We start from the raw sequence: 16,329 nt of genomic DNA, 5'->3' as shown, positions 1-16,329 counted from the left end.
AACCTGGCAGGTGGCACCCGATAAAATAGTACCTTGTGTTGACAGGTAGTCGGCTGTTTTTTGTTGTGTATTTGTGGCAGGGTTGGCCGGATTGGACCCAATTGGGTTGGACCCATTGGTTTTTTTTTTTTTTTTTTTTTGAAAAAACCCATTTAAAAAAACCAGTTATTTAGCCCACTTTTGGGGTTTTTTTAAAATTTTCTGAGAAGTTTTTTAAAAAATTAATCAATTTAAATACTTACACAATTTAAACTTCTTTTTTATTTGTTCTTCACCACAGACAATGGACATAAAAATGAATTTTGAACTTTAATAGTATTTCTTAACTCTTAATGGCATTAAAAAAATACTTCAAAGATTTTAAATAAATATATTTAAATATTTCTTTAACTGGTCAATAAATAACTCAAATTATCTTGACTAAGTCCTGTCACGTCTGATTTCTCAATATTTTTAGATTGTACAGAGGAAACTACTCTAGCTAAAAGGTTTTCATTTGAATTATTTTCTGCAAACCAACACGTCACAAATCTTGAATAAACAAGGTATATATTTTAGAAATTAACAGGTGTTACAAACGGTCAGACAGAAAACAGAATAGGATGTACAGTATTTTCCTTATCTTATGAAAAAGTTTAATATTTCTTACTCTGTACACAGAAATAGAAAAACGGGCAACATAAAATTGAAAGAAATGTCTTGATTAAGCTGGAATTCAGTAAAAAGGGATTTAAACTACTTGAGGTTCTACAGTAGGTTTGCATAACAAAATGAAATACAATAAAGTAGAATTCAAAAAAAAAAAAAATGTAGTAATTAAAAACGAACTAACGAACAATAGATTTTATCACTCGAGGAGTAACTTTGCCTTAACTGTTGACAATCATGGAAACTAAAAAATCTGAAACTTCACCATTCCTGGGTTTCGTCGTCTTTTATACTTTTCTTCAGAAATCACTGAATTTTTGAGCTTTTTTTAACCCCAAGACAATTTTTGTGCTTTGTCCATATACTTACGCTACAATATGCTACAAGTACCCACATTCTCCCTAAAAAAAGACAAAAAAACACACATTTCTTTAAAAAAAACCCAGCTTTAGCTTGGGTTTTTTTGGGTTTTGTTTAAAAAAACCCTGAGTCCATGGGCTTTTTAAAAAAACCCCAGGTTTTTGCCAACCCTGATTTGTGGAAGCGCAACTCTGTGCCATGTGTGTAGATGGCGGACATCAATAAAGTTCGTCTCTGGACATTTTGAGTTAGTTCTGCATCTATGTGTTCCATATCACGTCTCACAATATAGTCAGGGTGCAAGCGAGGAGTCTCCTAACATTTAGTGGTGTCTGGGACATAAGATTTCATTTCAATTTACAAACAGAAGACATATTTTTTAAATTTACAGGGTTTCCACTCATTTTGGGTTTTTAAATCCATGATTTTTCATGACTTCTGCTATTAGTTTTCCATGACTCAGGGAATGTAATGTTTTTAGAAAAAAAAAAAAAAATTCACAAGCATTGTTATAGTGCTTTGTAAAAAAAAAATTGCAATCCTCTTTGAACATATGTTTTAGAAAATTCAAATTAAAGCAAAATGTAAGGCCTGAGCTACTGTTGTAACTGAAAAACAACTAATGCAACATGATGTGATTTTCTTATTCCATTGCCACCCTTAACGTTTTAGACAAATTTTCTTCGAAAATCTTTCTGAAAACAAGATAAGCACTGGTGAAAATCACTGATAATTTTTTTAAAGTGTTTTTTTTTTTTTTTTTTTTTTTTTTTTTTTTTTGAGGGGGTTGAACTACTTTTTTTCTTTGTAAAAAATCATTTTCTTCAGATAAAAACTGAAAAAAAAGCAGTTTATTTTTTCTTCCCCCTCAAAATTTCTGGAAATTTTACATTTCTAATAGAAACTAACAACTATCAAATGACGCACATATATGCAGCAAATACATCTGCAGAGCAGTAAACATATCTCCACACCTGTATTATTATTCAGCTATGGGGTGAATACAGTCGAGTCCCGACTTACGCGAGGTATGCGTTCCAAGACCCTTCGCGTAAGTTGAAATTTTGCATTGTGGAAAAGGGTATGAGTAAAAACTTTTATAAACATACCCATATGATTAAAGACACTTGTAAACACCACCTCAAACTGTCAAAAGCCATTTCTTAACAATACATTACTGTTTCTTAAATAAAAAATTGAGTCTTTATTTATTGCATTTAAAAAAAAAAAAATTTTTTTAACATAAAAAACTGCTACGATGCACAAAATCAATGATCAATGGGGAAGGAAGACTTAAAATAAACCACTATGGTAGGTACATTATGTAGTAAGAAAAATAAATGCACTACAGTTGTTGAAACTTTCTCTTTTTCCTTCTATCTTCACAAACTTTAAATGAAACAGCGCTCTTATAGGTGTCATTATATTTCATCAACTTTCCCATGTAGAATGAAAAAAATAAATGGAAAATGAGTAGTTATTTGTATAAGCGATGTTCAGACTAGTACGGTGTGGGAACTTCCGCTTTCAGTGATGCCAAAGGAATGAAGACCGTCCATTCACGAAAAAACCGCGATTCCCTTCGGAAAATTTTTATGTTGCGGATAAAGAATTTGTGTTAGGAATAAAATTCTTTACCGGGGAAAAATCGCAATTTAAGTTAAAGCCATTTCGCATAAGTCAGATTGCGTTGTAGCGGGAGTCGACTGTACTACGTAAATTTTTATTTGTAATTTATTGGTTTTGACAGCATTTTTAACAACCAATGTGCAATTATTTCAGGAGCTCAGATGTTTTGGACACATTGCAAAGAAAATTATGTTTTTTAAAACATTTTAAATAACATTTTCTATGTTTTTCAGTTTTTAACACATAAATGTTGTTACATTTCTCCCTTACAAAATTTTGCCTCAATTATCTTGTTTTCATCATTTAATAAAAAATTCAAATTTCAGTGAATGAAAAGGAACACAAACCTCCACAATTTTACTTCGACATTCTTTTAGGGGAAAGAACATATCTTTGTCCACTGTCAGCAACAAAAGACAACATTTGTTTTCTTCATCCAAGTAGGATATGTGGCCGTGCAAAAATCCACTGAAAGCAAAATTAATTGTTATACTTAGCATCTAATCATCAAGAAGCTAAATAAATTTAAAGCAGTCAATGAATTCTTTATGCAAAAGGTATTTTTCATACACATGAACACCTATTACAAATTAAAGGGAAAACAACAAATTAGAAGATCCACAGCCAAAAATGCAAATTGAATGTCATACATTAGTCTACGATTAATGTGCATTTTTGGCTTCGATTAATGTGCAGTAGTCTTCGATTAATGTGTGCCCCGCTTATATGAATCACGTTTGTTCTAAACAGTTTTGATTCCATAAAGTGACGTATTTAATAAAGCTAGATTTTGAGCTGCTTTTGATGATTAGATTCATTAAAGTGGTTGATTCAATTAAGCAGCCTCCAACGTATATGACTATGCCAACGTATATGACAAACAAAGACTATGCAATGTAAGTTTACGTTTTAGTCATTTTTTCCTTTGAATTATGATTACCTATACTTAAAATACACCACCAGCTCAGTTATTCCATCCGAGGACTGCAGTTTTGTGCTTTTTAGCACTCATCAGCCATCATTAGCACACCAGATGATATACCAGTTTGTTTGGCTCTCTTGGCTCCCATAAGAGGTTTTCCGCCTCCAGCTTATGTGATTCCTATTCCGGGCTGATGAGTGCTAAAAAGCATGAAACTGCAGTCCTCGGATGGAATAACCGAGCTGGTGGTGTATTTTAAGTATTTCTGCCTTAGCCCTGGCTTAGGGCGGTAACTTACTACCAAAATATGATTGCCCATAGTTTTACTTAAAAATGGTCTCAATTGCAAGGTCACCACAAACAACTTTTAAACAAAAATTTGCTACAAGCACCTTTGAGCAGACAACCAGACTGAATAAATTGCACAACAAAACCCAATTTTAGTGCAGAAAATGAATGATTTATAGATAATTATTAGATAAACTACATAACTAAATATAAAACCAACCTAGCATCAAACTTTGGGAGGCAAATAGGAATCCATGTTTCAACGGATTTGAAAGATTCCGATGAGCTCACAAGATTCATGACCAAATGGAGATCGACAGGATGCAAAAAATATTTTTTCATCCGTACAAGAGTCACGAGTTGATTTTCTGCTAACAAAATAGCAAAGACAATGTTCTGCAAGAAACAAAATACTTGCATGATATCGATGATTTCTTAATGTTTTGACAATCAAGATATTTTTAACAAATACTAAATAACAGTAGTGGAAAAGGAAATGTAAAAGCTATGTTACAAATTTAAAAAAAAACTTAGCATTAAAATTTTTTTAAATATTTATTTTTTTTATTTTGCAATCAGCTCCAGATAAAACAACAAAATAGAACTTTAAGTAATAAACCACGCATAGAAAGCATGATTTCAGAGGCAAAACAATTTGTTCATCACATGTTTTGTTATAAACAAACGAACTGTCAAGTGGATGACAAAACCGGTGGTAAATGGCAGTACAGTTGACACTCTGTTTAACAACGCTGTAATTAACGACTTTCTCTATTTAATGACAGAATTTCATGGCCCCAGATTGTCCACTTTAGTTTTAAAAGCATTCTATTTAAGGACGATTTCTACTTAAGGACGATTTTTTGTGGTCCCTTGAAAGTCGTTAAACAGAGAACCAACTGTATCTGCAGAAATAAGTTTTCAGGATATTTGAAAAAACACATTTAGATTCAGGATACAAAAAAGGAACGGTTGAAATTAAACATTTTTCGAGCTTTATTTTTAGCGGAAACTAAATAAGCAAGCTTGTACGATAAAGTTAACATACAATTGATGACAAAAATGCAAAAAATTAAAAATTTGAAATTACTGCCCTGGCAAAAAATGTCTGTCATGACAACTCTGCATTTTCTTTCAAAAAATATAAAAAACAATTTTTTGCCTAATAAATCACACATACAATGTGTGATATCTTAGGCAAAAAAAAAATTGTTGTTTACATGTTTTGAAATGAAATACAAAGCTGTCAAGTGCAGGACAAAATGCATGCTTTTCTGTGGAATGGCCCAATTGAGTTTAAAATATTTTAAAATGATTTTCACATAACTTTCAAATTGCAAAAAATTATGAACACAATACCTTTATTTTCCCGCAATATTGAGTTAAGGTCTGAGCAATGACCTCTCGAATGCTATTATCCAAAGGCAAGCATCTCACGGCGTTCAACAAGAAACTGGGATCCTTATCCATGACGTCCACCAGCCTGTCCAGAAACTTTTCTGCTCCGCCCAACAACCTCCTCAAATCATAATTTCTTCTCTGCTCGAATATCCGATTCAAATTGGAGTACGTGAGCACAGATGTAATTTGATTGTAGACATAGGTTAGTTGAGACAGCAACTGAGGCACAGATGCTTTCGTGCTAGAAACGGCAACCAGAATGAGGGGCACGCGATGGAGAAAGACGAATTTTTTGTCTTCAGCATGAATTGAGCGTATAGTGTCGCCGTTCTGCTGGACAAAAGATACCAGGGCTTGCATGACACCCATGAGTGTGACAAGATTGTCTTCATTGCCATGCCTAAATTTGAAAAAAAAAATCACTTTGAAGTATTTTCCATGCCTTCATGCAGTCTGATATTAAAAACTATAGTTATAACTTCAATTCATGAAATAAAAATCACTTTTTAAGAGTATAAAATAATATGAACCTAATAAAAAAAAATACAAACATGGTATGACCCATCAACTTTGCTTATCTCTCATTAAAAATTAATTTTTGCTTTAATAGTTGTTAAATTACTCGGCAGAGTTCAGCAGTATTCTCATAAAAAATAATTTTATTTTGACTAAAATTAAACAATGGCAAACAAACATATTAGACATATAACGTAACTACGAAACACGACACATCAAAAACATGGAATAAACTGTTAAACTGAATCTAGAAGAATGCAGCACGTACAAAACCTTAAGAGTGTTGCCTAACTGAAATTCCGATAAAAACATTGTTAAGTAAAATTATGTAAATGAAGCTGATTGTTTTAAACTGATTTAAAGTCTTAAATCTAACAATAGTTTCATATGAGGAACATGAATTTCAATTCATTTAAAAACAAATGTTTTTTAAATACTGAAATTCATCATTTAATAAACCTCAGAATTAGTTTCAGAAAAGTTTTACTTGATTTGTAAAGTTAGTAAAATGATTTTTCACTTTGACCTAGAAAACTTTTAACTTAAAAAATTTTCACTTATTCATAACACTGTTCAACACTTGCCATCACTTGTCTTGACGACTTCAAAACTCTGGATTACAGTACAGAGACAAAACTCTGCCAACAAACAAAAGGTAAAAAAAAAGCTTCATGGAAATAACTATACAAACTCGCAGCTTTTTTTATTAAATAACATTTGTATTTCTCTGGATTATTAACTTTCATTTCTGCAGATATTTTCCAAACTTAGAATGTACTTCTACCAGAACCTCACTTTTTCTTCTACTTCTAGGAGACATAATCTCGTGTGAGCATTAAACTTTGCAATAAATCCTTTTGCAAATAGGTATTAAAAATCAATAATGACTTCAAAAAGCATATAAGTATAACACAAATACCATAAAAGAACTTAATTAAATTGTTTAAAGCACTTTTCAAAACATGTTAATTCAAAAGGCTTACTATCTCTCAAATTTCAAGATAGAATGAAAATTAACAACTAATATTTGTTTACCAATCAACTGCAGACGATTTTTTTTAAATCTAAAAACCTAAAAATAAAGAAATTGCTAGCGCAGGTGATAAAGTCGCCAAAACTGGTGCAGCTGACGATAAACTACATTTGTCAAACTGGAATTCCCCTCTGGTAACCTTTAGCTTATCGTATACTGTGTTGTCGCCAATGGAGGTTTGCTTGGCGATTTTAGCGCAAAATGGCTTTTGTTACGAACATAACCAGCCATGTTTCTACTGTAATTTATGTATTGTTCAATGTGTAACGTATTAATTATGCAAAATACCGATGGGTTAAAGAAGATAACATTATAATAACCTTTTTTATTGAGGTTAGAAGACAGTGGATCATCAAAAATTATGAATAAACGGACAGAATTATCGGCGTCAAGATCGTAACGCCATTTGGACATCTCACATGTATGTAAAAGAAAAATCATTTTTCTTCTAAGATACTGCATAAAAGCTAATGAAAACACTTTTAAACAATTAAAAATTGATTCTGAGGATCGATAAATACCTTTAAAACGAAAACATCATATACTTAGTTCTCAAATAATAGCATTGTAAAGATCGTAACTTTTGGACATACATCAAATTTCAAACTTACGTTTTTTTTAAATCGTTTACAAAGTAAATAATCTATCTTTACTTTTGTTATTTGTATAAAATATTAACAAAAAATTATTCAGTGTAAGATTCATACCTTTATATATTTTTTTGAAACGTATGGAAATAATTTAAAAAAAATTTTTTTTTAATGGTACATTTGCTCAGTTAACGTTTTGGTATGTCCAAAATTGTGCCTTTTAGCAAAGAAAATATTTTTTTAAGGGCATTTGAAGAGCATTTTTTCCATAATTTATGTCAATTCTTGTCTCTATACAGTATTATAGTTTAACTCAAAATTTTTTGAGTTAATTAAAATGAAAGTTATTTGGTGTTGAAGCTTCAAAGTTGAGGTCTGTGTTTGCTCCCACCTTTTGAGAGCTGCCCATAAGAGATTGGATTCACTCTGTAAGCATACCTATATGTAAGCGTATATACTCGTGTATACATACTTGTACTGGAGTATACACGTAAATGTACGTTTTTTCATCTATACAGGTACATAATAGTATTTACAAGTATACATACGTATATGCTCTTGCTTCCATACATATATACGTGAGTAGACACACACTGGATGTATCGACGAATTAACTCGTGTATACTCATATATGTATGTACACTTAAATATGCGTATATGCGTCTACTATACACGTATATACTCAAGTATGCACGTATATATTTGAGATACAAATGCATACACACATATGATGTTCGTTTATACGCGTATATACTCGTATATGCACTGCACACGTATATACACGTGACACGTATATGCTAGTGTAGACACATATACACGCTTGTAGGTAATCACGTATACATGCTTATGTACTCATGTATACACGTATATACTTGAGTAGGCACGTACATGCATGCATCTGATGTATACATGTATCTACTCATATAGGAACGTGTTTACTCATGTATAACACGACACTTATATACTCGTGTATACATGCATGTACTCGCGCATATACTTGGAACTACGAAAAAAACGAAATATACTACAAGTACTAGGGTTATTTGTAACGGTTTTGCATCTATTTTTAGCTATGACCACTTTCCCCCACCCTATGGGGTAAAGTGGTCATAAAAACATAGGGAAAAGAAAGTGCGATAAAACTACTAAAATAAATATTTTTTCCCTAAAATTCAATGTACCGTGTTCTTTAAGAATGCAATGTAAAATAACAATAGAAAAAGTTGAAGTGTTTAAAGAATTTATTGCATTTGTTATCCACCTAAGTTGAAAACCTACGATTTTATGACCACTTTACCCCACCAGACCCTATTTTATAACCTAAAACTCTGTCAAATCCTAAAATTGGCACAACCTCAAGATCTGCAGATTTTCGACTTATCACTGGCGGGTCATTCTCAGAAAAATTAGGAATTTATGTTTCTAGTTTTTACTATAAAGAATAAAAGTTTAGAAAATAATTCAAGTGAATAAAACACTTCAAAAAACAGATGGAATACATTGAAGTTGCTAAATGAGAAAAAAATATTTCATTTATTGTTCAAGTTTTGGTCACAGAATGTGATTTATCAGATCTGTGGATTGTAACCGCTTATCTTTTTTTTTTCCATATTTTATGTTTCATGCACCAAACAAGAATTTAGCTATTTAAGCTATATTTTCGATCAAGTACACATTTAACACACACTTCTCAAAAATTTAAAGTTAAACTTAATTTTCATATTTATTTAATTGCAAGTTAAAATAGTCACATCTGTGGACAGAAAAGAAAGTGCCATAAAATTCTTCCAGGTTGCAGCACCAAACTGTATTGGTAGAAGGGTCAACTCTCAAAAAGCTATTTTGTGGGACGAAAACAGGGCGGTCATTCCAAGCTTGTCAGCTTGCAAGATCGAGATTCTCGCTCACGTGATTGGTTGTGACATAGAAATGTCGCAAAGTAGCATTCTAATGTACTCAAACCTAGCTGCAAGCTAAGTTCGAGTAGATTAGAATGCTACTTTGCGACATTTCTACGTCACATCCGATCACGTGAGCGATAATCTCGATCTCGCAAGCTGACGAGCTTGGAATGACCGCCCAGAAGCTTGCTGTGAGATTTCTGTGACTTTATTTAAAGTTTTTGTCCCTGGTTTATAAAAAGTAAAGATCAACTCATCACACCTGTGGCTCATACAGACTTAAAATAACCAGGTAAGATAATACAATAATTCAATGAATTGATAATATCAAATATTAAATTTTTGTTTCTCAACTTTCAAGTCAAAACTTCAAAAGCACATGTTCTTAACTGTAGAAAATGGTTGTTTTTATCACACCCGTGGACATCACATTTGTGAATAGTTTGTCCATGGATGTGGCACTAACAAAGTAATTTAAAAAACTTAAAATATTTGCTTGCTTGATCTGAACCACTATATATATAGCATTACTACTTTAGGATAGATCTATCTTAATCTTAAGTATTTAACGTATCAGGAGAAATTTTAATATTTTAAAAATCAGCTGCAAAATTTCTGCTTTTTCTGAGAATGACTTTGGCTCATCCTTTATCCTTAACACTTTGGCACAAAAGTACATAAAAACTTAAAGATTGCAGATTTTTGTCTCTTCACTAGCTTATCATTTATTCTTTTAGCACTTTTTCACAAAAGAAAATAAAAACTTAGATTCAAGATTTTTGACTCTTTATTGGTTCATCGTTCCTTAGCACTTTTGCACAAGAGAAAATAAAAACTTAAAATAAAATACGGACCTTATTGAAGATATTTGTTTTTACAACGAATGTTTAACATTTTTTTAATACCTGGTATAGATAGGCTTCCCAGCTTCACTCAAAACAAAAATATGTTTCTTCTGTTTTTTCCATTCAGCACTATTGAGCTCATCACATTCTTCTTTAGCTAATTCTTCTGCAATTTGTTCCGCTTCAATGGACAATATTTCTGCAGCAGAGTTCTAGCTTGTAGAAATGACAAAGTATAAGTATTTTACCAATGAATATCAGAACAAAAACAATTTTAAAATTTTTTAACTAAACACAATTTTAATATGTACAGTGAGCTTGTGGTTTTTTAGGTTCACAAATTTTGAAAAATCGGTTAGATCAAGATAACTTTTACATAGAGTTTCTGCTATGGCTGCATTTTTCTTCAAATACAAAAAGGCTAGCTCAATTGCAAAAAAAAACAAACAAAATGTCTCCTCTAGACATTGTTTTACTAGAAAATTTTAACATAGTCAAGGCAAACCTAACCTGGCAGCATTGTGAAGGCTATGCAGATCCTAATCACAGCATTGCGATGCTACTGGGTTAGGCTTGCAAGAGGAGGGGGGGGGGTCTTTCTAGATTTTACTAACGTAACTTATTCATTGCGTCTGTTTTGAAACGTGACTGGATCAGATCCCATTGAATGACGGGGCTATGAAATACATCATCAAGCAACACACATTCTAACTCTTATATATCCAAGAGAAAATTACATATTACGTACATGATTCATATTATTGACTTTTAAAAAAATATCAGATGTACTGTATATACTCACTTATTGGTCGATCTTGCGTATAAGTCGACCCCCCTACTTTTAGGAGGAAAATCGGGAAAAAATCCAAAAACCGTGTATAAGTTGAGCATGTACTTTAAGAAAAATAGTAGAGACGTACCGCGTACTCGGTAACTACTCGGTACTCGGCCAATTTGCCGAGTACTCGGTACTCGGCCAGATTTTGATCAGGTACTCGGCCAGTACTGAGTAAATGTAAAAAATTGAATACTGTTCAAGACAGATTTTACAATTGATAAAAAAGTGCAAGCATATGATATACTGCAGTCATTTACAATTCAAATTCACAAGTCCAATTTTAATTTTGAGAATAATGAAGTTTGTTATCATTCAATGGAGTAAATCTTTATTTTAATGTCCACAAAGTTAATTAAACTTATTAAAAATGGGACAAAAATATTTTATATTATTAAATGGATTTTTGCTTCAAACAAAAATTATTTATGAGAAAGATAAAAATACCTTCGTTTAAAAAATAAAAACAAATAAAACAATGTTAAAATAATAAATGTGCAGGAACACAGCAGGCATGTGTTTTGGCTTACAAGGAATGCCTTTTAAAATGCACAAAATTTGAGCTTATGGATTTAAAGACATTCGACAAAAGTCGTATTTTTTTTTTGTCGGATGTCTTTACATTCATTAGCTCTCATTTTACGCACTGAAAAAGACGTTCCTTGTAATGCAGAAACACGTGTCAGCAGTGTTCCTGCACATTTGTGCTTTTAAAATTGTTTTATTTGTTTTTAAAAATTATTTATGTTTGGCGGACTAGCACTAGAATAGATTGATATAATTTGTTTTAATTCCAACTTGATTAGTCATACCTTTCATTTAGTTGTTTACTTTTAATTTTAAAAATAGCTTTTTTGTAAACTTTTTTGCCATAAATAAAAATTTTTAAGTAATGATTAATTAAATTTCCGCTAGAATTTTATTTTAAAAACTATTAATGGACATGGAGGTCTATACTAGCATTCCAATGTGTTCAAAATTCATCATGTGTGTGCCGATGGTTCTACTTAAAACATAATTGATACTCGGTACTCGGCCAAAATGCTACTCGGTACGTCTCTAAAAAATAGGGAATGTTTTGTCGCTAATTTTGAATATAAACGTTGTAAAAAGGAGGAAAATAAAATGCAATGAACATTTTAGTGCTAAAAAATGTCCGATTATCATTCTTTTGCACAAAAAGGGCAAAGCACATCTGCGATCACTAAATTTTTGTAAAGGGTTTAATTATACTGTTACGATTTTTGTCACTTATTGCTTTTATTTTGAACAACTATCAATAAAATCTTGTGCTAAAGCCATATTATATATTACTTCTTTTTAAATGAGCATTAATTTGCGATTATCGGGAAAATTCGTGAATTCAGCGATTCCCACACTTTTCGCGTTGTGAAGTGTTTACTGTAATTATTTAGACTTGATTTCACAATTAGATCATGTAAAATAATAGCAGAGTCTAAGTATTTACTTCTATAGCATTTGCTTAAAAGGGTAGGACTAAAATCGGGAAAATGTTCACGTTTTTGAGTGTTTTTTCCCCCAAGAATTGTCTGGGAAAAAATTTCGGAAGTTCTGCCCTGCGTATAAGTCGAACCCCTGACTTTAAACTTCATTTTTTGTAGTAAATTTCTCAACTTATATGCGAGTATATATGGTAATACAAACATTTCAGTAAAAAGAAATAGGTGCATTTGATTACCGATAATTCAAAGCCTAATAACTCGAATATTTCTTTGTCTCGAAGTTTGCATTTGATCCCAAAATAATTGAGTGCTTTCAATACAAAGTTGTCTGTCTCTATAGCTCGAACATACTCCTTTTAAGATGAAGTTTTTACGAGAGTTAGATCTCATGTCTAAAAATGCAGCCAAAATAAGAATAAAAAAAGGTTTTTTCTTCTCTAACACATTGCTTTGCTTATCAACTCATATGAGCGTGATAACTCATTTGTAGCTAATTGGGCTACATTTTCAGTGTTGCCAGATTGGGGGAAATTTCCCCATTTTGGGGAAATCTGGTGCTCTCTGCGGAAATTTCGGGGAAATGGGTTTTGAGGGGAATTCTTTGGGGAAAAATTTTTTTCTTGGGGAAAAAAAACCTAGGGGAAATTTTTTTTTTCGTATTTAAATTTGCGTCTTGACATCTGGTAGTTACATTGTATCAAACAGAATTGGTTTAGCTCTGCTCAACTTTATGGAATTCGTATTATGTGGAATTTTTTTATGATACAGAATTCGCATTAATGTTCTGCGTGAGTGACTAGTTAGTTGATGCGTGAAACGGGTAAAAATAAATCAGTGTGATTAAGAATGCTCTTGGATAAATATATACAAAGTTTATAGTTTAAATGTACAGAAGCAGAGTAGTAAATGCGAGTAGAAAAAAATATTTGGTTATTTCTTATCTCTCGGTCAGGCGCTTGTATTTATGACTAGTGGCATCCGCACGGCTTTGCCCGTAGTAGAAAAGTAAAAGGTATTTTGGTTCCCCCGTATAGTTACAAATGATGCATGATGAATTTCTCGCCAATAGGCTTGCCCACGTTACGGTTCCACATTATGATAACTTGGTAATTTAGTCGTCCATCTTATGATAATTTTGCTCGGGAAAATGTTCTTAAAATTAGAATAGAAAAAAAAAAAATCTAATTTTCGAAAAATCGCTTAAAGGTGCACACCCCCATGCTACAAACTAATTCTTTGCCAAATTTCATGAAAAGCGATCGAACGGTCCGAGGCCTTCCAACGGTTTAGGTGCTATGCTCATTACAGAGATCCTGACAGACAGAGAGACTTTCAGCTTTATTATTAGTAAAGATAAAAAAAGATAAAGAAGACAAAAAAAAATAAAGGGGGGGGGAAGAAAAAAAAAGTTGGGGAATTTTATAAGAAAATTTGGCTATTTGGGGGAAAAAAATTTTTTCAAGAGACAAAAATATCAGAGGTAGTCTATTCATTTTATGAAAATATTAGTTGAAAAATAATTTTTGAATTTGGGGAATTTCGATAGAAAACATCGCTTTTGGGGGAAAAGTTGGAAGGGAATTGGGGAAATCTGGATTTGACCATCTGGCAACACTGTGCATTTTGCCGTGGCTGACCATAAACTTTTATTGCCGGCTACCCTTAGAGAAATTTACAATGCTGACAAAAATTGAAATAATTAGTCTTTATTTTCGGGATGATTCAAATAATTTGCTTTTGATATAAAAAGACATTTAGAATCAATACGAACTGAAATCAAGAGAAAAGAAACTGGGCTTTCAACATAAACTTAATGACGTTTTAGGATGCAATAAAAAATGTAAGCAGTCAAAACTAACTTCCTTTTACAAAGTATCTTAATACAATTTATTCTCTGTAACAATATTTTTATGTAGTGCCATTGCTTAGATTTATCTAAATTATAAGTGTCCTCGTCTATCCATTATGCACTATTCCTGAAAAAATAAAATATTCTTCAGAAGGCAGGGAAAGGAACTTTTGATTACTCAAAGGTTTCAGCTCAGTCCGTCCCTTAGGACTTCGACAGTTGATTTTATTTTGAATAACTGCTTACATGAATTAAAGAATCGGTAAGTGATTTTTTTTTTGCTAAGACCTAATGGATGACTGGAATATTATTAAAACTATATTTGTTCAATTGTACCCAGAGTTAAAACATTGTTTATTTGAGACAATTATTCACACTATCACAACTATCTGCTTGTTATTAACACTACTACTACCGTGTTTTTGATAAAAGTCATATCTGCACTTTTTATCAAAATTGAGTTACTGCCACCAGGTTGTTCTTTATAGCGTATTTTACAGAAAAACCATTTTTAATGGTCATTTGTGAATGGTAAATAATTTTCAAAAATTTCTGAAAAAGTTCCATCTGAATCAAATATATGGAGGCACTAAACTATGAACAACTATTCCTCAGTTTTAGCTCAGCTGCTGATAACAATTTCGCGCTTAGCACTAAAGAATAAAGCTGCATTTTTCTCATAAATAGCAAAATAATTAAGCATAATTTTTTCAGTCATGTGACAGAACGTTTCAATAACAAAATATGTTTAAATATTATTACATCACTGGAATTTTTTCCCTCTTCATCAGGCTTTGTTTCCTGAGGTTCTGACACGTTTTGTTCAATAGCAGAAACACCTTGTTCTATCTCACTGATACAACTGCTTTTTCGAGAGAAGTCATCGAATTCTCCATTTGAAACACTTTCTTCTTCGTATGATGCAGTGGATAAAAGTATTCCCACCCTAGAAGCACCGGGTTCAAAGTCTTTCGGTAATTCAATTTCTTCTTCGATTGATTTTTGGTATTCTTTTTCTTCACTGCATGAAACTTCATCTTGCTTCTCTTCCGAAGAAGCCATTTAAGTTAAAGAGGTTTGTTTGTTTGTGTTTCATATCCGAACGTCTAATTTTGCAACGCTGTACTTCTGACGTCACTAAATTGGGGTGGAGCTTCATTCTTCATAAGTCTTCGGTCTTTTACGTCGTAACTCCATATTTTGACTTCAATTAAGCAAGAATCTGCTTTTGCTTTAACGATGGGTGTTGGGTATGATCTATTCATAAAACTCGTTATTTTAAGACTGGAATTGATCCTAACCTTGTGTTCGACGAACCTCACCGGTCGACCGATAAGTAACCGGTTACTACCAGCAGCGTTCTATGATCAACCGGTTACCATTTTAAGCAGTTGATTGGTTGATTGGTGCACGTGATTATTAGCTGTCACCCATAGACTAATAATAAGAGTAGACCGAGCTACGGCAACCCTTTTGCTGCTCATAAACCAAACCATGTGACTGGTGGATATCCTAGCAACAGCGGGCGTTAATCGTAGCAGACGATCAACGCCAGCGCGAAATAAAATGAATAGAATTGATGGAACACGGAAGAATGATCTTTTATGGAGTCCGATTTGTAAATTTGTTATTCTAAGTTGTAAATATTTTGCTAATATAGTGAGTTTTTCGTTTAGATAGCATTGTGCATTTTCTTTGGTCAATTTCAATAACTCTCTAAGCAATAAAAGATGCAAGCGACCAAGAAGAAACAGCAAACGGTAAGATTTTTACCTACAGTTTCAATTTAAGATACCGATTAGTACATTTTTGCGTTAACGCAAAACGTTTACGCCATTTCGTTCACGCCAACGCTGACAGCTCCAAATGAAATAAAAGTTACCGAAAACTGATCAAAAACTATTACTAATGTCAAAATAATGCATAACTAAAAGAAAAACAGTTCAATCTCTGCACCTGGAAGTTTTTTTAATGAAAACACATTGTCTTAAAATACATGTCGAGTGCCAAACTATAGATAATGCTGCCATCTAGCAACCATGCTGCCAA

At 32.3% G+C, this 16,329-nt stretch overlaps 1 protein-coding gene across 1 annotated transcript; it reads right to left on the bottom strand.

Annotated features, from left to right (window-relative positions):
- Positions 1-2,984: 2,984 nt before the first annotated feature.
- Positions 2,985-15,369, bottom strand: LOC129221163 (vacuolar fusion protein MON1 homolog A-like; the record flags this gene model as incomplete). Its single annotated transcript, XM_054855612.1, is given in 5 exon segments — positions 2,985-3,105; positions 4,068-4,243; positions 5,207-5,648; positions 10,194-10,345; positions 15,043-15,369. Coding segments are annotated over 5 exon segments (1,191 nt in total), but the record flags the coding sequence as incomplete, so codon positions are not given.
- Positions 15,370-16,329: the final 960 nt, after the last annotated feature.

Source organism: Uloborus diversus, chromosome 4 (genome assembly GCF_026930045.1).
Source record: "Uloborus diversus isolate 005 chromosome 4, Udiv.v.3.1, whole genome shotgun sequence".
Lineage (NCBI taxonomy): Eukaryota > Metazoa > Arthropoda > Arachnida > Araneae > Uloboridae > Uloborus > Uloborus diversus.
Note: the sequence above shows the minus strand (reverse complement) of the source record. Positions and strands in the feature narration are given on the sequence as shown.